At 42.9% G+C, this 27,317-nt stretch overlaps 1 protein-coding gene across 9 annotated transcripts in view; it reads right to left on the bottom strand.

The window, feature by feature from the left end:
• GRIA1 (glutamate ionotropic receptor AMPA type subunit 1) overlaps nt 1–27,317 on the bottom strand; it is a 321,912-nt gene that overhangs the window by 104,371 nt on the left and 190,224 nt on the right. For all 9 annotated transcript variants that reach the window (XR_010587683.2, XM_073994634.1, XM_045394430.3 and 6 more), the window contains exons 8-10: nt 21,265–21,369; nt 9,411–9,521; nt 8,494–8,700 (exon numbers count right to left, since the gene is read on the bottom strand). Coding sequence is in view for 8 of the 9 variants with exons in the window: in XM_073994634.1 (XP_073850735.1) it covers nt 8,494–8,700; nt 9,411–9,521; nt 21,265–21,369 (423 nt within the window). In the remaining variant the exon portion in view is untranslated. The remainder of the gene's footprint in view (nt 1–8,493; nt 8,701–9,410; nt 9,522–21,264; nt 21,370–27,317) is intronic.

The following is a 27,317-nucleotide window of genomic DNA, read 5'->3' as shown; positions in this document are numbered from 1 at the left end:
TTCTCTGGCAGGGGAACCATTCTTGCCCCACTCTTGGTCCTACAGGTTGGAAGGAGGCTGATCCCTCTGGCTACATGGGGAAGCAGGTGACCCAGGTCCCAGTCAATCCATGTACCCCACTCCCCTGGCCAGAATCATCCATTCAGAGACGACATAGGATTCAAATGGGTTTACTGAGAACTAGTCCTAAGAGATTCAGAGGATGACCGCTGATGTCATAATTTGGGCCACTGTAAATTCAGGGCTTACCCTGGATTCCCTAGGAACTTGTGTCAATACATCCCTCTGTATTGACACAGAGGAATCCAAGAACATGAGCCAATGCTTCAGTTTGCCTAAGCCAGTTTGAATTGGGTTTCTTTTTCCTGCAACCAAGATAGTCCTGACTAAAGGCAAATTTAACTAAATAGACATTTATTGAACACTTACTATGTGCAATCTCCAGACTGAAAGTTGTAGGTAGACTATGGTCCTCACCCTCAGGAAATTACAAATTAGTAGGAGACATAGAAACACACAAACAATTTTCCAGTCTACAAGGTGAAAGGGGTATGTGTTATCCAAGATATACAGAGTACTACCAGAGACCAGGGAGGGATTCATTCTGGCTGCGGAGATAAGGGACTGCATCTTGGAAGAGGTGGCATATAAAGTAGGCATTGAAAGAGGTGTAGGATTTTGACAGGTTGCTCTAGCATGGAACAGCATTCCAGGAGGAGGGAACCATGGGAATAATAGCCTGTGATGAAAAGGTAAAGTAGTATTGCAGTCATTTTCTTCTTCAGGAAGAAGTCTAAGAAATACATATATAACACAGTTTTTAAATTTCAAATCCAGCATGCAGATAAACATAAAAAGGTTGCAAGAAATATTCATCCAAACTCCAAAGGCTGGAACAATTTGGAGGGCTCAGAAGAAGACAGGAAAATGTGGGAAAGTTTGGAACTTCCTAAAGACTTGTTGAATGGCTTTGCCGAAAATGCTGAGAGCAATATGGACAATAAAGTCTAGGCTGAGGTGGTCTCAGATGGAGAGGAAGAACTTGTTGGGAACTGGAACAAAGTTGACACTTGTTATGTTTTAGCAAAGAGACTGGCAGCATTTTGCCCCTTCCCTAGAGATTTGCAGAACTTTGAACTTCAGAGAGATGATTTAGGATTCTGGTGGAAGAAATTTCTAAGCAGTAAAGCATTCAAGAGGTAACTTGGGTGCTGTTAAAGGCAGCTGTTAAAGGCTGTTAAAGTTTTATAAGGGAAGCTGAGCATAAAAGTTTGGAAAATTTGCAGCCTGACAATGTGATAGAAAAGAAAAACCCATTTTCTGAGGAGAAATTGAAGCGGCTGAAGAAATTTGCATAAGTAATGAGGAGCCGAATGTTAATCCCCAACACAATGGGGAAAATGTCTCCAGAGCATGTCAGAGGTCTTCACAGCAGCCCCTCCCATCACAGGCCCAAAGACCTAGGAGAAAATTGTTTTGTGGGCCAGGCCCAGGGACCCTGTGCTGTGTGCAGCCTAAGGACTTGGTGCCGTGTGTCCCAGCCACTCCATCCATGACTAAAAGGTGGCAAGGTACAGCTTGGGTTGTTGCTTCAGAAGGTGGTAGCCCCAAGCCTTGGCAGCTTCCATGTGGCATTGAGCCTGCGGGCACACAGAAGTCATGAACTGTGGTTTGGTAACCTCTGCCTAGATCTCAGAAGATGTATGGAAACGCCTGGATGCCCAGGCAAAAGTCTGCTGCAGGGGTGGGGCGCTCATGGAGAACCTCTGCTAGGGCAGTGCAGAAGAGAAATGTGGGGTTGAAGCCCCCACACAGTGTCCCTACTTGGGCACCTCCTTAGTGGAGCTGTGAGAAGAGGGCCACTATACTCCAGACCCCAGAATGGTAGATCCACTGACAACTTGCACTGTGAGCCTGGAAAAGCCACAGACACTCAACACTAGCCTATGAAAGCAGCCAGGAGGGAGGCTGTACCCTGCAAAGCCACAGAGGCATAGCTGCCCAAGACCATGGGAACCCACCCCTTGCATCAGCGTGACCTGGATGTGAGACGTGGAGTCAAAGGAGATCATTTTCGAGCTTTAAGATTTGACTGTCCCATTGGATTTCAGACTGGCATGGGGCCTGTAGCCCCTTTGTTTTGTCCAATGTCTCCCATTTAGAATGGCTGTATTTATCCAATGCCTGTACCCCCATTGTATCTAGAAAGTAACTAACTTGCTTTTTTTTCAGATTTTATTTTATTTATTTACTTATTATTTTTTTTAGACAGAGTCTCACTCTGTTGCCCAGGCTGGAGTGCAGTGGCACCATCATGGCTCACTGCAACTTCTACCTCCCGGGTTCAAGCAATTCTCCTGCCTCAGCCTCCGAGTAACTGGGACGACAGGCTTGCACCACCATGCCTGGATAATTTCTGTATTTTTAGCAGAGATGAGGTTTCACCATGTTGGCCAGGCTGGTCTTGGACTCCTGACCTAAAGTGATGCGGTCACCTTGGCCTCCCAAAGTGCTGGGATTGTAGGTGTGAACCACTGTGCCTGGCCAACTAACTTGCTTTTGATTTTACAGGCTCATAGGTGGAGGGGACTTGCCTTGTCTTAGATGAGACTTTGGACTGTGGACTTTTGAATTAATGTTGAAATGAGTTAAGCCTGTGGGGGACTGTTGGGAAGGTATGATTGGTTTTGAAATGTGAGGACATGAGATTTGGGAGGGGCCAGGAGCAGAATGATATGGTTTGCTGTGTCCCATATCATGTGGGAGGGACCCAGTGGGAAGTAATTGAATCGTTGGGGCAGGTCTTTCCCAAGCTGTTCTCATGAGAGTAAGTCTCACGAGATCTGATGTTTATTATAAGGGAGAATTTTCCTGCACAAGCTCTCTCTTTGCCTGCTGCCATCCACGTAAGATGTGACTTGCTCTTCCTTGCCTTTCACTATGATTGCAAGGCTTCCACAGCCATGTAGAACTATAAGTCCAATTAAACCTTTTCTTTTGTAACAAAACAAAACAAAACAAAACAAAAAAACTAAAATAAACAAACAAACAAAAAGAAATATTCATCCTTAGGCACTCAGCACATAGAATCACCAACCATGCCTTGCTCTCCTGTCTTTCCTACCTCTCTCCAATGGCAGAAGCACTGGCATCTACTCAATAGAAATCCACTGCTGCTGTTGGCCTGAGATCAAGAGATCCTGGAAACCTAAGAGGATTTCCAAGGACAGATGCCATGGCATTCATTTCTGAGACGAGAGACATGCTATGCAGGTCTGTTCAAGGCAAATGTCTTTCTCTTATGCTGTACAACAGTCCAGATGTGAAGCTGGTGACAGATGCTGTGCAGATCAGGGCCCTACCCACTCACCAGCTGGCTGTTGCTTAGAGATTTCCTCTGGTTACTTTCATTGTCTGGGATTATTGAGAAGGTGCTTTAAGTGGAATAGAAATCCTGGCTTCAGGATGAATTAAGTTCTCACTTGTAGAAAGAAACTTGCCATTAATCAACTTGAAGTCGGATGTAAATTTCACAGTAATTCTGTTTTTTCCTCCAATACCCACTGCATAAATCTTGATAATTTTTACAAACACAAGACACTGTAAGGGAGAAGGTATTTATTTTTGTTTGTAAACCAACAGAAAAAGAATGAGGGAGAAAACTAATGGAAATGACTTGGAGGAATTGACCACAGCTTATCCAGAAGGGAGGTGGATGAAGACCAGCTCTGAAAGGGGTAAATGATATTGCAAGGATTTGTTGGATGCTTCCTAATGTGATTTAATGAGTTCATAGACTGGAAATCATTGATCTATATTGCCTTTTTTTTTGGGACAGGGTCTTGCCTTGATGCCCAGGCTGGAGTGTAGTGGTGTGATCTTGGCTCTGCAACCTCTATCTCCTGGGTTCAAGCAATGCTCATGCCTCAGCCTCCTGAGTAGTTGGGATTACAGGAATGTGCCATGATGCCCAGTTAACTTTTTTGTATTTTTAGTAGAGGTTTCGCCATGTTGGCCAGGCTGGTCTCAAACTCCTGGCCTCAAGTGATCTGCCCACCTCGGCCTCCCAAAGTGCTGGGATTACAGGTGTGAGCCGCCACACTCGTCCTGTTCCATACTGTCCTAAAGCTTAGTTCGTTTTGTAGTTCAAAAATGTGTTCAATAGAACATTATTTCTGGAAGGATGGTTAATAACATGAAAATAACATAAAAATAAACATGTTTGGGTCAGGACTTCCCAGAACGTTTACATGACCACAACGCACTGAGAATTTCCAAGAGGGGTAAGTAGAATGTGTCATTTCCAGAACTATTTGGTCATGGGTCATTCATCTTCCTAAGTATCAAGAGGTACCCATGTATGCAGGATAAACACATACTGGGAGATGGTAAGTTCAACTACTTCATTTTACAGATAAGAAACTCATATCTAGGGAGGGAAGGTTGTTTGTGCAAAGCAGTAGTATTTTAGCTTGGTTAATATCGACTGAGAGGCCTCAGAAGTTGATTTCCACCACCAATAACTGAGGTTCTCACTGGAGCTTCGCTGGGTAGTGGAGGTCACAGCGGATTTCAGACCGGGCTGCTCTTCTCTACAACTCGCTGATTCTGTTGCCTCAAATGAAACAGTTGTCTTTTTGGATGCCAATTTCCTCATTTTAAAAACAGGCATAATAATTCTTGTTTTACCAATTTCACAGTCTTGTTTTGTGAGGGTCAAGATAATTCAAAATACATGAGAGTACTGTGAAGTGTGAGCACTCAAAATTACTTTCTTAAACTGACATCTTGCGACAATGGTTCTCAAACTTGAGAGTACAGTAGAGTCGCCAGGAGGGCTTTTAAAGACACACACGCCAGAGTTTCTAGATTCAGTGGGCCTGGGGTGAGATGTGAGAATCTGCATTTCTAATAGGTTCCCAGGTGATGCTAATGCTGTTGGTCCAGAGACCACACCTCTAGAATCACTGACCTAGCAGATCCCAAAACAAAATATGTGACGTCTGGAAACTATCCTGGGAAAACAGCATATAGTTTTCATGTGGTAGAAAAAAGCATAAAGTGAATAAAACTATCAGAAATGGAGATCTGCTCTGAGCCAGGCACTGCATAGATGAATATTCCCCATCACAGCCTGTGGTGAAGAATTCATGCTCCTTGTTTCACAGGGGTGGCCCCAGAGAAGTCATGTGGCCAGCAAGTTGGCAGAGTTGGAACTCAAATCCAGGTGTCTGTCGGCAAAGCTCACTCTCTGCTTCACCGAGACAAAGGACAGACAGGAAAGACAGCTGTGAAGGAGGCACCAAGATATACCATGTGAGGAGCAGAAACTTCATTTGCAGCATATGGCATCTGCAAATGCAGACATTTGCTGTTCTCTCAGTTAATATTGGCTTTACCACCTAGCATTTGGATGGTGTGATTTCTACAGAGGCAGCATGTCCCAGTGTGGAGTACAAAAGCCAGAGCTGCATGTTCTGACTCTGCTTTCACTCGCTGTGTTTCCTTTGCCAAATTATCTAACGTAGAGGGCCTCAGTGTCCTCATCTATCAAATGTAAACAGTAATCTTACCCACCTCATGGAGCCGATATGCAGAGTAAATGAAAGAATGTGAGTAAAGTATTCAGCATAGCACCTGGCACACGCCACATGATGAAATGTGACTACTATCATTGTTGACGAGAACAAGAGGGAGCAAAAGGAAGATAAGAGAGACCCTGATTGACTTAGTTATTTAGAAAGCCACAGAAAGAATAAATTTGGAGGCCTTCAGATGAATTTTTCCTGATCTCTGGTGGTTGGTGGTTGAGAGATGCTTCTCCAAATCACTCAGTTCTTCCCCAAGGGAACAGAAAAGGAAAGCCAAACTAAAAAGAAGGGCTGAACATCTGATTGGGGCCATCACAGAGTCTTCAGAACACAGTTTTTTTTTTTTTTCTTTTGAGACAGAGTCTTGCTTTGTCACCCAGGCTGGAGTGCAGTGGCGCGATCTCGGCTCACTGCAAGCTCTGCCTCCCAGGTTCACGCCATTCTCCTGCCTCAGCCTCCTGAGTAGCTGGGACTACAGACACCTGCCACCATGTCCAGCTAATTTTTTGTATTTTTAGTAGAGATGGGGTTTCATTGTGTTAGCCAGGATGGTCTTGATCTCCTGACCTTCTGATCCTCCCACCTGACCTTGCGGCCTCCCAAAGTGCTGGGATTACAGGCGTGAGCCACCACACCCAGCCAGAACACATTTTTTACTTGGCAGAGGAACAGGCCTGATAAAGAGGAGGCTACTGGGGCAGGGCTGGCTGCTGAGGCACCCACAGGTAACTCCAGCTGGCCTGAGCCCTGCTGTGCCAGTGACTCACCACCAGCTGTGTTGGCTACTGGGGGTGATCCTGGCATTGTTCTGCCCACACTGCAGACTTTTAACCAAGGAAACCACATTGCTTGAGGTGAAGGTGAAGATAAATGCTAGAGAAGGTGAAAAGTGCACAGCAGTTGCCATGGGGATGACCTTAAGAGCTTGTTGGGAGTTCCCATGGAAACCAGCCTCTAGATGCAGCATGTACCATCCAGTTCTCTACCTTTTGTCCATGGAGCTTCCCAAAGTGAGAGGCGGTAAAGGGAATAAGAAAGGGGAGAAGCACATCCCATTCCCCAACTCAATAACCACCTTCACATGTCATCTCGAAAGCCACCTCCCTGAGGAAGATTTCCTTTATTCCATCTTTTTCTTCTTTGAATTCCCTTTGTATGTCTCTCATGGCCATCATGGCTCCTCTTGCCCTGATATGAAACAAGAAGATTTATCATCCTCCTCAGTGGCTGCTTGTCCTTATGAGCACTTAACATTGACCTGGGGCTTGCCATATGCTTTAGTTTCTGTGAGTGAAGCCGTGGTGGTCCCTTCCCTGCACAAGGCAGCTGGAGGCCTCTTCCATTGCCTTTTGTTGTCTCTCTACTCAAATACCTTCGTGATCTCCCAATGCCTACTGAATCATCCACACTCTTCCTCTTGTTATTTTTTACTCAAATGTATCCCTGACTACTCTTCAACCCAAGTCCTCAACAAAAGCCATGCATTTTCTCATTCTCCTCTAACACCTTACTTATTTCCACCACCATCTTATTGTTTATATTTTAAAAATTCCTGGGCTTCTTTTCTCTCGTCTGTTTATTATTATTATTTTTGAGACAGAGTTTTGCTCTTGTCGCCCAGGCTGGAGTCCAATGGCATGGTCTTGGCTCACTGCAACCTCTGCCTCCTGGGTTCGAGTGAATCTCCTACCTCAGCCTCCCAAGTAGCTGGGATTACAGGCGCCTGTCACCACACCCAGCTAATTTTTGTATTTTTAGTAGAGAGGGGGTTTCACCATGTTTGCCAAGCTAGTCTCAAACTCCTGACCTCAGGTGATCCGCCTGCCTTGGCCTCTCAAAGTGCTGGGATTACAGGCATGAGCCGCATTGCCTGGTCCCTCTGTCTGTTTAAATATGGTCATTTTTCAAGTTTCACATCCCCACTGAGGGCTAGACAAACTCTAGTTAGCCCTTAGCTGAGCCACACAATGTAGACTGCTTATTCTATACTACCTTTTACTATTTTCTCACATTGTCTTTTCTACCCCATAAAATGTTAAAAGATGGGGTCTTTTCTACCTCATAAAGTATTAAGCAAAAGATCAAATCTTTTGCTTCTCAATAATTCCCTAAATGCTTAAAACAGTGTGGGGCATTCAGCAGCTTTTCAAAACTGCTGTAATTTATTGAAGATTTTGTAGCAATTGTGCATGGAGTTATTTCAAGTGTGATGAGCATTATAAAGATAAAATAGATCTACCCCTGTTACACAGATAACCATTATATAAGGCAGAGTAAGCCATTAAAAAAACTCAGCAACTAAATTCTATAGGGGAAGGCGAGAACAATTAAAAGGGACATTCATACCTATTATGAGAAGAAAGAAACAACACCCTGAAAAAAGTACCATTTGATACAGGTTTTGAAGGAGTGGGATCTTAGGGATGGAGAATGGAAGGGAGCACTCTAGGGAACAGAGTAAGTGAGGGACATTTGACTGAATTGGAAATTTCATGAGAGGGCAGGAAACTAGAGAGGCAAGTGACTAGAAAGTTAGGTTGGATCCAGATGCATTTAATACCAGAGAATAAACTGATACTGAGAGAGCCACAAGTGACTTTTTGTAGGCAACTCAGCAGTCTGCCTCAAGAAAATTGATCTTGGAGCTATGCTGTCCCCTGTGTTGGACAACAATAAACTGAAGTCACAAGACTCTGAGTGGGATTGAGGGAGCTGGGACCGGTAACCTGAACAAAGAGTGTCTTAAGAAATTGGATTTTGGGTGACTCATCTGTTCAGCAGCAACAACACTCAATTACAGGGTTTCATAGACATCTGTGGGCAGGGCCACCCAACCACCAAATGATTTCCTGTCAAACCCTCTGCCTCCGCCCTCTAATTTTCTGCCGTGCGGTGAACTTACTCCATAGACCAGCTCTCCCACCATGCCATTCCAGGCCTTCGTGTCAGGGTCTCGGGCTCCGTATTTTCCATCACTGACGATCTCCAGACGGTAGGAGTAGCCCACGTGCTTGGCAATCTCTGCCGCCAGCTCTACACAGTAGCCCTCGTAACGGTCATTGCCCTCAAACTGATTGGCGTTCTTCTTGAGCATTACATAAGGATCTTCCTGGAAGAGAAATGGGGAGATAGGAGAATGTGGGTTACGGGTTCACCTATGGGGAGGGAGGACTTTGTCATGGCATAATATCACATTTGGTTAACACTGGGGAAGGCTCTCTAGCCCCTCAATCGACTTCCTAAATGTCTTCACTCCTTAGCCCATTACAAGCTTCTAGGGTTAAGGAAGTAAACTTTGTTAAAATAAGAATGTTTCATCACTGAGATATGGCATACAGCTTTTCAAATTATGTTCCATGAGATTTTGTATTTTTCAGAAATACCTCTGGGGTCATCTTGAAGGAGAAATAGACCCTAAACAGACTCCAGGTTTCTCATGACCAGTCACCAAAAATTACAGCATCTTCACTTATAACTACTTTATGTATTGGACTTTCTTTGAAAAGGGCTTCTATTGAGGGAGGATGGATGAAAACCAGAACAATTTAGTGTCACCCTCATGTTTTTAAATATGGGAAAGCTGGCTCAAGAGAAGGTAAGTAACTTACCCAAGGGTGCAAAGGATGAGAGAGTGAAACTATGAGATACAAAATGAAAACTCAGAGCCTCTCACTTTCAGGGCATTCCCTTTTCAACTTGCTGCTTTTATCTATTACACAGTTTGGCAAGAAGAAAGGCTAGCTTTCAGTCCTGGTGGAAAACCCCTGTGCTGGCCTAGCTTGAATCCCAGGTAACCTTGATGAAGGACTGAGTACTCACTAGGATTGTTGTGACGATGTATGTTCTGTTCTGAACACTTGAATTATCGCCCCCAGCTTGGGCGTCGGTGGCTGCAGGGACAAACTTGTCATCTTCATTCCAGTAACCGATCTGTTAATGAGAAGAGGGTGGAGATGTCAGGTAGGCCAGCCTCCTCTGAACTGGCCTGCTCTGGATCATCTAGTCAATACTAGAGACAAGAAAGTAAGGAGCTCATGAAGAATTGGACACACTGAGCTCTAAAATACTGGTAAACAGAAACAATAAGAAGCATAATGCTTTTATTATTTATTGGTAAACAGAAACAATAAGAAGCACAGGTACCCCCAATTTTGCCCCCAGGGAAAATCCCCAAAATAATTGGTTCAGTTTGGAAATTGCCCCCTCCGAGGGATAAGGGCTTAACTGTTTACACAGCCATACTGCTTTGTACAATGCAAGCCAGGACCATGGGATTTAATTCCCTGCAGTTGTTCACAGGGCCAAACCCCTCTTTCTCCCATGTCTACTAATCCTGCCCTTCAGTGAGCTCATTCTGAACTATAGTTGGAATCATATAATTTAAACATTACATTATTTTACTTTATTTTTAGGTTAACAGTATTTTTCCATCTAGATTTAACTTCCTAGGATGGTTGTTTATCCTTTATTTTTTAAAATTTCTTCTGTCTCCAAGTATAGACTATTATAATAATATAGAGGAGTGCCTAAAAATTATGGTTGACAATATTAATTTTTCAAATTTGAGTAGGTTATTTATACTAATTCATTTTCCAAGGTCTTTCAACAAACATTAATTGAATTGCTATTGTGCGTAAGGCTCTGAGCTAAAACATTAATGTTGCCTGTTGTGAGGCAGGGTTGATGAGATGCAAAGAAGTCTGAGAGATAGGCCTCACTCTGAGAACGCCTCTGGTCTACCATGGGAAGACATGACATGACCACAGAAGTGACAAGTGAGTGGGCCTAAGGAGTTCAGAGAAGCAAAAGCCAAGTGTGGGATCTTATGCAGGGAAAAATGCAACAGGAGGAATCAGGGCTTACGATCATGAGAGATGAATGGTCTGGACCAAAACCTTTCAGGTTAGGGAGAATATGAGCCAAGATATGAAGACGAATCTGACCAGATGTTTAAGTTCTGTGGGTCCTGGGTGGAAGATGGAGTTAGCTCAAAAGGGCAGTAGGTATCTGGGTATAGGTAGCAGATGGTTTTGAAGGCCAGGCTAAGCAGTGTAGACTACACCTCTAGGCAACAGGGGGTCATTGAAGGTTTGGAAACAGCAGAATGACATGACTAATACACACACCCACACACACCCACACACCCTAAAGCTATGCCTCCTATACTTGTCTCTCTTTATCTCTGTCTCTAAACTCTATTTGCTTTAGACAATTGTGCTTTGTTTTGTGATCATTTTACTGGCTCTAGATACAAAGGAAAAAAGGAAAGAGAACTAGAAGTGCAACGCAGAAGGATGAACAGGTCTATCAACAGCCAGAACTCAGCGTAGACTCATAAAAACTGAGGCGCTTGCCAAATGGTCAGCTGAAATGTCATCTTCACCTTGATGTCCTTCCCAGTTCCTTCAGTTGGAAATAGTTTTTCCTGCAATCTTGCAGCCATTAACAACAATAATTGCCAGCACTGATGATGCTCTTGCTATGTCAGAGGCTAAGTGTTCAACAGTTTTCATGCCATTTCGCCTGGCTTGTGGGAGTATGTTAATTTGCCCAAGGTGAAGCAGCTGCAAAGTGGTTGAGCTTGTCCTAGAACCCTGACAATCTCTCTGCAGAGGCTGCGTTTAGCCACTATGCTGTTCTTCCTAAGAAGGAACTGGGCTCTGGACTTGAAATCATATTAGTTATCATTTATTGAATGCTTGCATTTCAGGGACTTTTTAAAGTGCTTTTTATGTTTTAACTCCTTTCATCCTCACAAAACCTGCAAAGTGGGTAGTTAATTATCTTTTCAATTTTAAGTATGCAGAAAGTGAGATGTGGAAAGTGAAATAAATTTCCCAAGGCCACGGCGTAGCTGTGGAGCCAGGATCTGAGCCAAGGAGACCAACTCCAGGGCCGTGCCCCCCACATGCCAGTGAGCTACCAAACAACCCTGAGTGCCTTGTGTACATTCCCATTAGAGCCCTGGATCTAGCTGTTTGTGTGTCTGTCCCCATCTCTCCATGGTGCTATGAGCTTCTCATGGACAAGACTGAAATAAATATACTTGTTCCAGGGTTCCTGTCTTAGTCCAGCACATCTTTTTCCCAGAGAAGCAGCTCAGGAAATGTTTGTAGAGAGAATGAATGCATCTAGACAGCAGTGACCCAGCATGCACACGGTGCACCCTATCGATGCTGAGATAGTTCAGAGGTCTGACGGGGAGCATGTCTCTGAGGATACCGCGTGGAGGTTTACCCTCAGTGCAGGCATGTGTATGATGTTCCCCGTGAGGAATGCTGTTAGTTAGTGTGGAAGGAGACATTGCTCTCTAATGACAGAAGAACCAGAAACCCATGTTTCTAGAATATCAGAACTGGAAGGCGACTGAAGAATTATTTTGTCCAACTTTTTCCTTTTCCACAGGGAGAAGCAGAGGCCCAGAGATTTGCTCAAGACAGTCTCAGTTCCCTCACTTTTGCAAGGACCGTGTTCTAGGGAACCCTAAGAGACTTGTGGGGCCCTTCACCACTCATGGAAGGTGGTGAGGGACAGTGAAGAGGAGGGAGCTCTGGCTTCCTCATCCTTGCTCCAATGGTCAGCTCTGCTTGTTATCTATTTCACCTATTGGGATTCCCCTCGAGAGTTGCCTTTTACAAGGAGCCTTCTGGCTGAATAATAGATGTTTAAAAGCACTCTTGTAGTATATTATGATGTAAGGTTTTCTGCTTTTTTGGGTATTGTTTTGTTTTTTAAATATCCACAGTACTTTTATAACATCTTTACACTATGCAAATAGTGCAGGCAGGCTTTTCTCTGCTTTACAGATGGGAAAACTTAGGCTTAGGGAGATTAAATTATCTAACAAAATAATAGGTTATATAGTAGATTAGTGGCAGGACATAGAATCCAGGTCTCGTGGACCTCAAAGGTAAGATTATTTAATAAAATCAATACAAACCTGGGAAAATATCTGTCAAATATGATTTATCCCCCTATAGATGGTGCTAAGGTTTTTGTTTGTCTGTTTGTTTTCTTTTCCCTTTCTCCTCCTTCTTGTTCATTTTCTTCCCTCTCATCCATCCTTTCTCCCTTCCTCCCTTCTGTCCTTCCTTCTTTCCTTCCTCTCTTCTTCCTTCTTCACAATTAGTCCACAGGTTTAAATATTCCTACTCAAACTGCACAACCATCAGTAGAAAGGAAGTTGCTTCCTTTGACATGCAACTAATTCCTCTAACAGCCACTGAGTGTTAAGATGTATTATTTTAACAAAGAGGGAGCCCAGTGGTGAAGATATTGGTGTCTGGCCTCAGGCCAGACCTGGTTTAAAAGCTAGGCTTTCCTAATTACCAACTGTCAGCTTGAGCAAGTTACCTGACCTCTGTAGTCCTCAGTCCCTGATCTGTAGAGTCGATATAACAATAGTACCTGCCTCATGGGCTGCTGTGAGAACTACATTAGTTAAAGCATGTAAAACAATTAGCATAGTGCACGGTTCATATTGTCAGTAAGCTAAAAAATGATATTCATTAGGGTAATGCCTAGTTGAAGGTTAACAGGTTTCTATACTACAAGACATTTCTGTTTTCAATTTGCTATTGAACATTATCTGCGAAAGAAGCATGCATTATAGAGCATTTTGAAATTCACTTGACAATATAACCCTTCTTTACATATAGAATGTTCAGGGTAAGTGGTTCAAAAATTATAAAACACTGATGTAAAATCCCAAGGTTTTCATACAAGATAAGAAAAAAAAGCAAGATGAATCTGTGTAAGCCAGATGTATATGGCTTAGAAAGATATTTTAAATTTTAAGGATAGTGGTCCTTCAAAGCTAGCGCTACTTATTAATTATAGCACTACTGTTAAATTGGGATCTCTAAAACAGTATTGTATAACTTGGCTTATATGCTAGGTACTTTCATATCAAAAGCTAGTAGAATAGTTAGAAGTTGTAAACAAACTATTTTATTTCTAACTCTTTTGTAGGGAGATAAAACATAATATTGCCAGGGTCAGTGGGCTGAGTGATGCTCAGCCTCATGCCTATGCCTCGTGTAAGCTAGTAGACTGAGAAATCTGGTTCCACAGTTTGATGAAAAGAAAGCTGGCAAAGATTTTTGAAGAGACATTGCACTTTGGAGATAAGAGCACATTTTCCTTTCTTTGGGAAATGGTTGGATTATCATACAGCACTTTGATTCTCTACTGAGGATATGCAGGAACTTTGATTCTATCTAAAAGTAAATCAGTTAGTAGTTGGTAAAGATTGGGGCCCACCAGTCAGGAGAGGATTTAAACAATTCTGACAGTGAGAGGGCTTCTCCTGGGGCCAGTTATAATTTTTGATCTCCTTGTTTTCCATCTACCTCTAAAGATTCTTTGAATGTAAAAATGAATTTAGATGATAGATCAGATTTTTTAAGTAGATAAAGTCTTAAAAGGAGATGATCATAGAACTGAAAATTCAATTGATCTACATTGCACAGTCATCAAATCAAATTCAGAAATTGGTATCTCCAGGCTGCCTCTGAAACCACAGCCCCTCACCTCAAAAAATAAGATCCTTTAGAATCAATTTTTAAAGACTAAGTTGTCTATTGTGGTCAAGATAATTAGCTGACTCCCAAGCATTCTTATTTTCCTTCCATGGTGTAGAGATGTTGGTGGAAAGTGGCTACCTAGCCAGCAATGACATTTCCCAGCTTGTTTTACCTCTGGTTGAGCAAGTAACCGGGTTCTGGCCAATGGAATACAACAGAAGTGATGTGCATCTCTTCTAGGCTGATGCCCCAAAAATCTCCAGCAGAGTTACCATTTTCTTTCATTCCTATCTGTTAGCTGGATGTTGAAATCCAGAAAGACCCAAGTAAACAGTGGAGGGGCCATGAGCCTGAGTCTTAACCAGAACCCGGAGCCAAAAAAGTGGTCACCGAGTGAACAACAACAACAACGAAAGCGTCTTTTGCATTAAACAGCTGAGATTTCAGAGTGTATCTGTTACAGCACCTAGGATTATCTAAATTAACACACTTAAAAGATTCGAAGTAAATAAGTTTATATGTAACTTTATCTGAGTTCTGTTTGAGGTGTTATTTTATTAAATTTGCAGGCATTTTTCCCCCTTGCTTATTGGCAGATCTTTTGAAGCATGGGCTAGCGTAGTGTGCTCTCTGATTGCCCAGATACATTTGATAAGCTGCCCAGTCATATAATAAACAACCTTTTATTTATATGTGCTTATTCTGTGTCAGTATATTCTAGGCACTGTGAATATAATAAAAATACAAATATGGTCCTTGCTTTTAGAGAGCTGGCATTTTAGAACATTTAGGAGGTACAGGAGTAAGAAGAAAATACATATCCAGACCAGGGGTTGACAGACTTTATCCTAAAGGGCCAGAAAGTAGATATCTTTGGTTTTGTGGATCATACAGTCTGTGTTGACACTACTTACCTCTGTTGTTGTCACGCAGAGGCAGATATAGAACATATATAAACCAATGAGCATAGTTATATTCCAGAAAAACTTTATGGACACTGAAATTTTAATCTCTCATAATTTTTACATGTCACAGAATAGTCTTCTTTTGATTTATTACAACCATTTAAAAATGTAAATGTAACCATTAGCTCATGGGCGGTACAAAAATAGGTGTTGGGATGAATTTGGCCAGTAGGCAGAAGTTTGCCAACCTCAATCTAGATCAATCAACCAACAAAAATACATCAGAAGGAATAAGCACCATGAAAAGTACAAATAAAAAGGAAACTGTGACTGTGTGCTGGGCAAGAGTGACTTTAAAAATGCTTGGTCAAGGATGTCCTTTCCAAGGTGGCTTCACTTGGACTGAGACCTGAATGACAAGGAGGCACATAGTACATGAAACTATAGTGATAGAAAATGCCGGGTAAAGGAATAGTGTATGCAAGTGACTTGAGGCAAGTGTGAGGTTGTGCTCAAGGAATGCAAAGATACCAGTGTAACTACAGAGAAATGAGCTAGAGAAAGAGGAGCAAGAGCTCATGCCACAGGGAAGAAGCATTGAGTGCTCTGAGGGCCATGCTGTATATTTACTGGCAACAGAAAGAGGTAAAAGTTTTAAGGAATGGAGCCATATAACCTGATATATATTTGAAAATTATTGTCCTAGCTCTTGTGGTGGAAAAGTAGCCTTGTAGAGGGACAAGAACATAGCAGGACTCGTGACTGGTAAAGAGGCTACTGCGTGGTGTGTGGAAGGTGGCCTGGGCTCCAGGCTCAGCAGTAGAAATGGAGAGAAGTGGTGGGGTTGAGGCTATATCTGAGATGCTACATCTATATCTGATGCTATAACATGATTCAGTATGGTCAAAACTGGGTAACAAGGATTTAAAGCAAAATTACCAAAAAGCATATGGAATGGGAAGCTATAAATTTTTGGGACTTTAGAAGATTACTTTTGATATCAGCAGGACTTTGTGTCCCTTTAGTCTTGTTTCCTGCCCAGTCTTTTCATTCTAGTTATACACAGGGTCAGAAGTGGGGATAACAAACTTGGGGCAGGGCAGGGCCACTCAAATCAAATTGAAATGAGAAGTAGGTGCCTTCACCCAGTCTAAAAATTGCTATAGGAACAATGGTGATGGGAAAAGATGGTTAAATCATCAATACCAGTTCCCCAATGAAAAATGTAAGAAAATTTTCCCTAAACTTCTCCACTGGGCAGTCATTTATCAGAGTTTGTGACTGGATTTTGACAAGATATTTTATTCAGATAGAGACCCTAAATCAGTACCCTATAGTGAAGTGGTATCCCTGAGTGGGATTTCCTAAGGATACCGTTTTAGTACAGCAAGTACCCATCCTGGTATCTGAAGCCCCTAAACTTTATGATGAATGGATGCCTAGAACACACACATTTCAGTGGGATGTCAAATTGTATCCAGGTACCTAGAGGGTGTATTGGCACATGGGTGAACAGGAAATAGGCCTGAAGATCAGGAGAGTTTCTCTGAGGCCCCAAATCTGGAAAAAACAGTTCCTTTTTATTATACACAATTAGGTAAGGCCATGTAATGCTCACTGAAACCAGTACAACTAGGTCACCCTTGAAAATCAGAGAAATTACTTTGTTAGGAGGCTGATGGAGCAAAAAGTTTGAAGCCACAGATGTGAGGAATTGATTTTCCGAAAGGCAGATCCCCCATAAACAAAGGATGTTTAAGCCCACATTCTAAGAAAGGATTTGGCCGTTGGAAGTAAGTTTAAAAACAGCCCCGGGATCTGAAAACTAAAGCACATCATTTGCTCTTGGATTTTAAGGTACTCTGTTATTTCTCTTTGCTGACTTATCCATTCCACAGGCTTACACAGCCTGACTCGCCCAAATGCAATGCTGATATAAAATCCCTGTGGCCTATAGAAGGGAGTTTAAAACTGCAAACAAGCAAACAAATGTGGGCTGAATGTCCACTACATGCCAGGTGCTACTTTTCTGAATCCCTTACTACAAGCCGTGGGGTAACAGGCATTGTCTTATTCAATCCTGACAACGATCCTGGGAGGCAAAAGAGTTTTATCACCCTTTTAGAGATGATGTAATGACGTTCAGGGAGGCTAAATAATTTGTTCAAGGTCATGTGCCTAGTAAAGACTAAAGCAGAGACTTAAAATCCTGGTCTCTCTGCCTCTAAAGCCCAAGCTCTTAGCCATTCTGTCAGTGTTTCTTTTTTGTATATTATATTTATTATATTATGTTATATTTCTTTTACTTCCATCTTCTTTCCTTGGTAGTTGCCAGTGATTCTTATCAAACCCTTTAGAGCACCAACCAGAAAATCTGCAGGTTGGAGAGGAGGATTCAAGAAAGTGCAGATTCCTAGGCTTCATCTGTGTTCTCCAGAAGCAGAGTATCCAGGGGCTGGGACCCAGGAATCTGCATTTTAAATAAGGCCTCCCAGTAATTCTTCTATTTGCTGAGGCTTGAGAACCATTAATCTTGCTACAGTGCCTCCACTTCTGAGAAGTTCTTGATGAAGAGCAAGTCTTGAAGAGATAAAAAGTCTCCCAACAGTCTCTGGGCAATAGTTAGGGTCAACTCAAAGGGCTGGGACCTCTGGTTCTGGGAGTAACAACCGGGGAATTTCATACCAAAGGACAGTTTGTCAATTGATGAAGGCCCCAATGGAAACTCTACTTTCACAGAGGAAGCCAAAGTCCAGCCAGGAGAGGAGCAATGTGAGTAGGGAGAGGATGGTAAAAATGCAGCAGATGGCACTGATACCCAAGGTGTCAGATTTGAGAGGAATTAGGGTTCGTACAGCCCAATGTCTCTCATTTATTTTAGAGACCCAGAGAGACTATGAGACATGCTGAAGGCCACACAGCTGGATGATGGCAAAAATGGGGTAGAAGTCTCTGGCTTCTATTCTTACTTGTTGCACCCTCACTATATCCCCAATATATCCAGTGACCACTAACGTGTAGAAAATAATCTGGCTATATTTTAAGCTAATCCACTACTCCAGAGTTGGGGAAAACAGTTCAACATCCATATTTTAATTATGGCAAACACGTAACTACTCACATACAATGTAGAAATGCCAATTTGTTCTATCCAGGAAACAGTAATATTTTTTTTCCCTTGAGGTCAAAAGGCCGTTCTGAGGATTGTGAGGAACAGCCCAGGTCTACGGTCAACACTTTTCTATCTAGGAGCAATAGGCTTGCCTGCTCCGGCCTTACACAAAAATGCTACAACATCTATGTTTCCATTTTCAAGGCAGGGGGTGACACCATCAGTTCTCAGAATCTGAAAGAAAGGGACGGGGGACAGTGACTCATGCCTGTAATCCCAGCACTTTGGGAGGCCGAGGTGGGAGGATCGCTTGAGCCCAGGAGTTTGAGGTTATAGTGAGCTATGATCGTACCACTGCACTTCAGCCTGGGCGACAGAGTGAGATCCTGCCTCAAAAAAGAAAGAAAGAAAGAAAGAAAGAAAAAAGCCTGGGCACAGTGGCTCACGCCTGTAATCCCAGCACTTTGGGAGGCTGAGGTGAGTGGATCACATGGTCAGGAGTTCGAGACCAGTCTGGCCAACGTGGTGAAACCCCGTCTCTACCCAAAATAAAAAAATTAGCCGGGTGTGGTGGCAGGTGCCTGTAATCCCAACTACTCAGGAGGCTGAGGCAGGAGAATCGCTTGAATCCGGGAGGTGGAGTTTGCAGTGAGCCGAGACCACGCCATTGCACTCCCGTCTGAGCAACAGAGCAAGACTCTGTCTCAATAAATAAATAAATAAATAAATAAATAAATAAATAAATCTGAAAGGAAGATGGCTTTGGGGAGGTGGTCACATATTTGATGTCCCTTCCAGAGGCAGTACTCTTAACAGCAGCTGCTAAATACCTTGAAATAAATAAGCCACCTCAGTGTTCTCCAGATTTCAGCCATGTGCTACCTGTTCAACATTTACCATAGCTGTTAATAACCACTAACATAGGTAACATTCACTGAACAGTGATCAGGTACTAATGCAGACATGATCTGTGCCCATTTTACAGATGTGAAAATTGAGGGTTATAAGACCTAAGTGATCTAGCAAATGTCTTCTCAAGCAGCAGAAATCAGAAGACCAGGGGACAACATAAATGAACTTAGACTTGGACTATTTCTGGATAAGTGTCATTCTCAAGGGTTTTTGAGCCCAGAAAGAGTGTTCGTGTACAATCAGCATGCGAAAAGTTTGCTGAAAAGTGGATACGTTCCCAATGGCTACATTCATAGCCAAATAGTGTGCCCTTATTTGGTACCTGCTGTAAGTTAAGGCAGGTTACTGTAGCTGATTCCTGAAGGAGGAAATCTCCCAGTCAGAGATGGGAGATGGGTTCTGGAAGGCTGTGGTTAGTGAGAAGATGTGATGATAGAAGAAGCGTCAGAGAGATGTAACATTGCTGGTTTTGAATACGGAGAAAGCTCCATAACACGGGAGCCAAGGAATATAGGTGGTCTTTAAGAAGCTAGAAAAGGCAAATAAACAAATTCAACTCTGGAGCCTCCAGGAAGAAACACAGTCTTGCCAACACTTTGATTTTAGTCCAGTGAAACTCAAGGCATACTTCTGATCTACAGAATTGTGAGACGATAAATCTGTGTTGTTTTAAGTCACTGTTTGTGGTAATTTATTACGGCAGCAATAGACAACTAACAGCCGTAATGAATAAGATGAGTTAAGATTGGCTATGAGGTAGTAGATGCTGTTCTAGACACAAGAGCAGAGAAGACGAGTTTAAGGGAGGTGAGGATGGAGAGTGTACAAAGAGAACTTTAAAGTAGAACTTTCTGCAGTGATGGGAATGTTCTACATCTGTGCTGCCTGATGTGGTAGCCACTAGCCACATGTGGCTACTGAGCACTTGACATGTAGATAGGACAACTGAGGAACCGACTTTTAAATTGTAATTTATTTAAAATTCAACTTAAATAGCCACATACGGAGAGTGGCAAGGGTATCTGACAGCACAGGCATAGAGAGCATTAAGTCTGAGAGATTAAGACCCAACTTTCAATGGGCCAGGCCCAGTACTTAGAACTTCTGCACACTCTTAGGTCATTTAATCCTCTCAGTGACTCTATGAGGTTGGCATGGTTAAGGTGATCACCACTTACCAGATAAGAGAATTAAGGAACAAAGAGTTCAAATAAATTATCCGGAATCCCAGACTAGTAAGTGGTGAAGCCAGGATTCAGTGTTGAGGATTCCAGAGCCAGCATTCTGATCCATGGCACCCTACCAGCTCTATGCCATTCTGTACAATGCCTCCCAGTCATTATGCTATGCCACCAAAAGGAATTAGAAATGTGATGAAGACCATAAGCAGATAAGTAGAGGCTTCCATGAGGCATAACAAGAAAGGCCAGAGAAGGCTTCCCTGGGGAATGACATTTACTTTGAGTGTGGAAGGCTGAGTAGGGATTGGCAGGCAAGAGGTGGGAGACGGGTAGAGGAAGTCCCAGGCAGAGGAAACATGTATGAAGGCTCAATGATAAGAAAGAACATGGTGTATTCAGGGAGATGAAAGACAAACAGAATGACTGGAGTGGAGAGATGAAGGAAGTACCAAGGGTTAAGTTTGAAGAAATTGGCAGAGGCCTGGGCACATAGGTTCTGGTAGAATTCGAAATGTCATTCCAAGGATTTGAATGCTATTCTAAGAATTTTCATAGGCAAATATATCATACATTATACAAATATGTAAACATATGTATTTTCACCCTTACTTTTGTATAAATAATAGAACGGATATGACCAAGTATCGATTAGGAAAAGATGGTTCACCTCATCAATAATCATCATTCTCAAGTTACTGGTTTGGAATCCTTCAGGAATAGCAGTGACATTTTATACACATCAATGACTTTGTGTTTTAGAAGTGCTTCCCTCTACCTTGGATTTTCACAAGCATCCTGGGACAAATGTAGAGATTTTTTAATCTCTGTTTTACAGATGAGTGAATGGATTCTCAGAGGAAGAATGAGACTTGCCCAATGTCCCAGCTGGTTAGTGGCAGAGCCAAGTCTAGAGTCTGTGTTGTCTGAGTTTCTTCAAAGATCCAGTCCAGAAAAGGTAGACCCACAGGCCCTCAGCTCTGGCCAGAGTCCCTGCTCAGCCTCTCCTCTCTGCAGAATGGAAGTAAAGGTGGATCTTACCTTTCGGATGCCATCATGTTTCATTTCAATCACGTGGAGTGTGTAGTTGGTCCGGCGTCCTTTCTCATTAAACTGCACGTTTCCTGTCAAACCTTCAAATCGCACCTGGAAAACAAAACCAAGTGGTGGGCAGTGAATGCAGATGTACTTTATATGTGTTTGCTTTTTCCACTGAAGTAGAAATTCAGAACCCAAGAATGTCCCATGGAATGATGTCTTGGAGTATCCTGAATGCTAAAACTTTTCACTCCCTTGCCACAGGCAAGGGATGCATTAGAGACCTCTTTTCCCTAAATTGGGATTCATCCTGACAATTGTTTTTACCTATTTCTTTAGGCAAATACTAACAATGGGTCAGAGTGCATACTAATGTGAAATGTCTGCACCACCCCTAACCAAACACCCCCTATCACACGACCACTATGACCACTGCCCTTCTCAGGTACACATCTGAAGATGAAGAAAGTGTAGGGGACCTGCAAAGGAAAGAAAATGGTGCACCATCTGCAGTGAGTCAGAAGACCCAGGACAAGAAGCCAGCTTTATGAATGAAGCCTTAAGCTATGCTTGGGGATGACTTCTTAATTCTTTTAAGAATTTCTTCTTTATTCCTGAGTCCAGGGAATAAAATACTTGGTAACTGAAAGACTTGGATTTAACCCTAGCTTACTCCTTAATAGCCAAGTGCCCTCAGGCAATTTAGCTGTCTAAGCCTTCAGTTTCCAAAAATCTCTGCCCTTTTCTTTAAATCTTAAGTGATAACTGCTAATGTGGAAGTGGTGTGAAAACTTCAAAGCACCTGGGGAGAACCCATTGTGTTCAGACAAGAGAATGTAAGGTGTTAAAGAAATCTCAGTTGGCTAAAATAAAATTGTATTGGAACCCTCAAATATGCTGCATGAGACTTCTCTGCAAATGGGCTAAATCAAACTTTCATGACCTTCTGTCTTCAAATTCATATCAAAAGTCAAATGGTCACCATGGAGATCCAAGATCTTTAGGGCTGAGTTTGCTGCTCTGTAGGTGACTGATAAATGTCATCCAAGACCACTCTCAAAGTGAGCCTGAGTCTAGCTGTGTATCATCAGTTCAGGTACAAGTAATCACATTCCCTAATAGTGATCCACCATGTGTCCTCAGATCCCTCTTGCCTAAGGCCAGTGAGGTGAGTGTCTACCTGTTACAAATACAAATCCAACCCTGTGACCCAACACTGTTTATTTTCCCCCCTTCAAATGGCTTGAAAGGAAGCTTTGCAGAGTTTTATATATTTTTTTCTGACAGTGGCTAGCTCCTCTGTTGTTAGAAGGTATAAGAAGAGCTGGGGGTTGTGTGTGTTTGAGAGTGAGAGAGAGAGAATGCGTGTGTGTGTGCAGGTGTGTGTGTTCCTGTTTGGAGGCTGACCCTCTTGTCACCTTCTGGTTTGAAGTCTCAGTGAGGAGGTCACAACAGGCCCAGAGCACTGAGCAAATTTTACAACACGCTCTTTACTTTCTTGGATGAAATCTGGAGAAATCCCCAGCTCCGTAAATGTCTGGGCTATCTTTATTTTTCAGAGAGAAAACAAAGTACAGATTCTACTACAAAGAATAAAAGAAAGGAGCAATTCCAGTCCATCAGCAACTTCACCTTCTTATCACCTCAGTAATCTCTTGCCAATCTTTAGTGTTCCCTTATTTCCAGTTCAAGATAGTGTTAGTTTAGTGGATACCATGTAAGTGACTCATTCCAAAAAAACAGACTTGGATAGTTTGAGCAGATGGTAAACTGGTAGACTGATTTGCCCAAACTGAAAGTGTAATTAATAATCCAAATAGGCATCTACTTTTCAGCCCAGTCTCAAGTTTCATACTAATAATCAGCATGGCATATTAGTATGGCAAAGTACATAATCTCTCTATGACTAAGTTTCTCATTTGTTTAACGGAACCAGTTAGAGTTAATTATGTCTTAAGGTTGTTCTAAGGATTAAATGAGATATTTTTTGATCAATGTTTGGTGCATGGTGAGTATTAAAAAAATGCCAGCTGTTATTATCATTGTTGCTAATGGTGATACTTAATACTAACATTACTTTCTAAAACCTTCATGGTTATGACACACTTGCACACATATTATTTCACTTCTAGTCACAGGAACCCCCTGAACTATGCCATTTAGAAATTATGATCTTTATTTACATGGGAGACGCCAAACTCTGTGAGGTAAAGTGATCTGCTGAAGTCTTACGACTAACCAGTGGCAGAGGCAGGTCTAAAATCTGGAGCTTGTGATAACTTCTGGTATCTTCACTTAAGGTACCAAGTGTTCTCTCAAACACAGGCCAGTGCTATTGTGCTAGGCTTCAGAAGGACAACACAAAAACATGCAATGTAGTGTTTTCTACCTGCTTTCTGCTATTGCTGCTGGGCATTTCCCAGGTCATGCTCTGCTCATTCTAACTGTATGACCATGGGTTCCTTGCTCAAACTATCTGTTTCTTGGTTTCCTCCTCCAAGAAGTACTTAGCATATTGTCTGGGACATAAGTATTCAATGCATAGTTCATATTATTTAGATGATGATAATGACGATTACTACTACTGTGCTGTGTATAGTGATTAAGAGTTACAAAACATAAAATATAAAATTGAGGTCTTGGGGCTGGTAGGTTGTCTCAGACCAGGGGACTCTTTCAGAAGAAAGAAGGATCATGTCATTGACACTTTTACTGCCTTCCTTAGTTTCCAATAAGGTCAAGGGTCCTACCTGCACATTTCTAGTGACCCAAGGACCCCTTGCACTGTCACGGTGATCTCACAAGAAGCTGCTTATTTCATGTTCACAGAAACCCAGTGACTAGCCAGAGCAGAGGTTATTTTGCCTGTTTCACAGATGAGATTGTTGAGACTCAGAGCTGATGGTGCTTGACTCCAGGATTCACAGTAAGTAATTGAGAGGTCAAGGGTAACTGAAGGCTCTTAGTGTCTAGTTGGGGAAGCCAAGTCTTACATGCACTGAGATAAAACAAAGTATCAGAGAATGGGAAAGAGACATCCCAGAAACACCATTCCATGATGGCAGAGCAAGGAGAGTTCAAGAGGATGGCTCAGCCCCAACCCATTTATTGAGGAGAGTCAGTACTCAGAGTCAGAGGAAGAAGCTTCTCAGAAATGTGTATCTTGAAACTGCTGTCCCCATCCATCAGGTCTGAGCTCTGGGATTGGGGCACTTATCCCTTTCTCCCCCCGTCCCAGGGTGACTGAGGTCAGATTGATGGAGCCCAGGCACTTCTTCTTGGTTTCTGCTCCTGGAACTCCTGTCACCATCCTGGCGCCCTCAACTCCCTCCATGAAGGATGGAGAATTAACCTTGGGTTCCTGTAAAGGGTACTGGGTGCCAGCTCAGAGTCTGCTGCTGCTAGGGGGCTGAAGCATACATTTCCTTTCCTGCTTGGTGCTGAGAGAATGAGGGTTAATGTCTCTATTACTTCAGCTGTGTTAAAGAAAGAATTAATCAGCACACTTGTTAAAGCACAGTAAAGAAGACTTTATTCAGAATCATAGCAATAGGTATAAAGACCCCTGCAATGGGGTCTTGCGGTCGGGGAGAGAGATTGGGCTCAAATCCAAATACAGCGTGGGCCAGTGGGAATGTACAACCAAGGAGCAGGGTGGGGGTCAGTGAATAGGGAATTACTAACAGCAAGCATCAGGGTTAAGAGGAATTCTGGCTAAAATGGCCTAAGAAGATTCTTGCTGAAGATGGACCAGGATAATCTGACATCATCTAGGGGATGGTGGAGGCTGAAGAAGATGATCATGGCAAAGAGGGTGGACATAGTGGACAGGGTTCTTGCTAAACTGACTTAGCAAGGTCTTTGCCAAAACTGGATTTTACAAGAATTGCATAAATGGGCCTAGGAGAAAGTTCAGAAGCCTGACTAATGTTTGGTCGAGCAAATAATTTTTTTCAGATGTCAACCGTGACTCCTCTCCCCTGCCCTCATTGGATCCTGAAAGGCGGTCCTGAAGGAGATAGCCAAGCAGTCACACTGGATGCAGGGCTCCTGTATCCCCTTTGCAGGTGGATCCTTCCTCCTGGATGCTCACTGGTTGTGAGGTCTGTAGGCCAGGTCCTTGCTGGGACACATGCTAGCTATTCTGGCCAGAGCAAATCTCAGAACCCTTCTAAGCTTCACTTTCCTGCCTGAGTCATGGGAAGAATAATCTCGGCTCTGACTGTCTCATGTAGCTTCCTTGAAGTTCAAAGAAACACATGCATGGTGCTTTTTTTTTTTTTTTTTTTTTATGTAGTCTCACACTGTTGCCCAGGCTGGTGTGGAGTGCAGTGGCACGACCTCGGCTCAATGCAACCTCCGCCTCACAGGTTCAAGCAATTCTTCTGCCTTAGCCTCCCAAGTGATTACAGGTGCCTGCTACCACGCCCGGCTAATTTTTTGTATTTTTAGTAGAGACAGGGTTTCACTATGTTGGCCAGGCTGGCCAGGCTAATTCCTGACCTCGTGATCCGTCCTCCTCAGCCTCCCAAAGTGCTGGGATTACAGGCGTGAGCCACCATGCCCGGCCCACAAGCATGATGCTTTCTTAAAATTCTGAGCCCTGTGACAAGCCAGTCAGGGAGACAGCACTAGGAGGATTATGTCTGTTTAGCAGATGGGAAAATCCAGATCTGGAAAAGGCAAGGAATTACCACAAGATCCCCCAGATGGTGCTGGGTGGAGCCATGGTTGGAACCCAGCTCTTCTATGCCTAATTCCCTAACAGGCCAGTGTGACACCTGCCAGTCCTTGCTTGTACCCTCACTCTACCTCATCTCTTGCTGGGTATCATTGACATCCCCATCCAGAATCTCTAAAACCCGATTTACTCCATGTTCAAATTTATCCTACCTTTAAGGGTTCCATTACCATCCATCTCAGTTTGCCTGGGATACAGGCATGATGATATAGTTTGGATATTTTTCTCCTCCAAGTCTCATGTTAAAACATGACCCTGAAGGTTGGAGGTGGTGCCTGGTGGGAGATGTTTGTATCATGGGGGTGGAACTATCATGAATGGCTTGGTGCCCTCCCCATGGTAATAAATAAGTTCTTACTGAGTTCTCATGAAAGCTGGTTGTTTAAAAGAGCCTGGCACCTCCTCCCTTATCTCTCTCGCTCCCTCTCTTACCATGTAACATACTCTCTCTTCCTTTACCCTCTGCCATGATTGGAAGCTTCCCGAGGCCCTCATCAAAAACAGATGTGGTATACTTCGTATACAGTATACTTCGTATACAGCCTACAAAACTGTTAGCTAAAACGAAACCTTGTTCTTTATACAGAAATTTTGGGTATTTCTTTATAACAATGCACATCAACTAATGCAGGACAGTTCTGGTCCTCTTGTTCTAGAATAATAATTGTAGTTTTTCCCTTCACCCTAAGTGTTCCCATTTGGATGATAGATTTTGGATAATAAAGTGGTCACCCTATTGAAAGGCCAGTCACATTCCTACAGAAAGCCTTGCTGATGTCTGCATTCCTCAGTGATGGCATTCTGCTCTGACCATCCACAGCACCATGAACCCACCTGGGTTAGCCCTTAAAGGCAGGACTGTGTCTTAAACTCCCTTTGCCCACCCAACCCCAGACCCCATCTAGCAAATTCTGAGCATATCTTCACTTCCATATGCTTGATTGTTGACTGGCAGGTTGCAAAAACAAAGACTAAGAGGGATGATTACTATTTAGGGGAGGTATTCTAAATTCGAGGCCCTGGGATGGGTTCTAGGAGGATCTATGTTCTCTCTACTCCTGGTCATGCAGAAATTATGTATGTACATGTATGCATTTTTCTAAGAAAAAGAGTCTACAGATTTCTTTTCAAAAATCGTATTCTCAAATGTCTATTACCTCCCCAATGTTAAGAACCCAACTTGGGGAGTTGAGTCTTCTCCGCCATCCAGAAGGCGACATATGGGCATCCTAATGTTGCCTCCTTCCTGGAGTGCTGAGGGCCTCCAGGATGTGGGTTCATTAATATTCTGAATGGCTCCCTAGATGGCAGGCAG

This window comes from Macaca fascicularis, chromosome 6, assembly GCF_037993035.2.
Source record: "Macaca fascicularis isolate 582-1 chromosome 6, T2T-MFA8v1.1".
Classification (NCBI taxonomy): domain Eukaryota; kingdom Metazoa; phylum Chordata; class Mammalia; order Primates; family Cercopithecidae; genus Macaca; species Macaca fascicularis.
The sequence above is the reverse complement of the archived record's forward strand: the minus strand, read 5'-3'. Positions and strand labels throughout refer to the sequence as shown.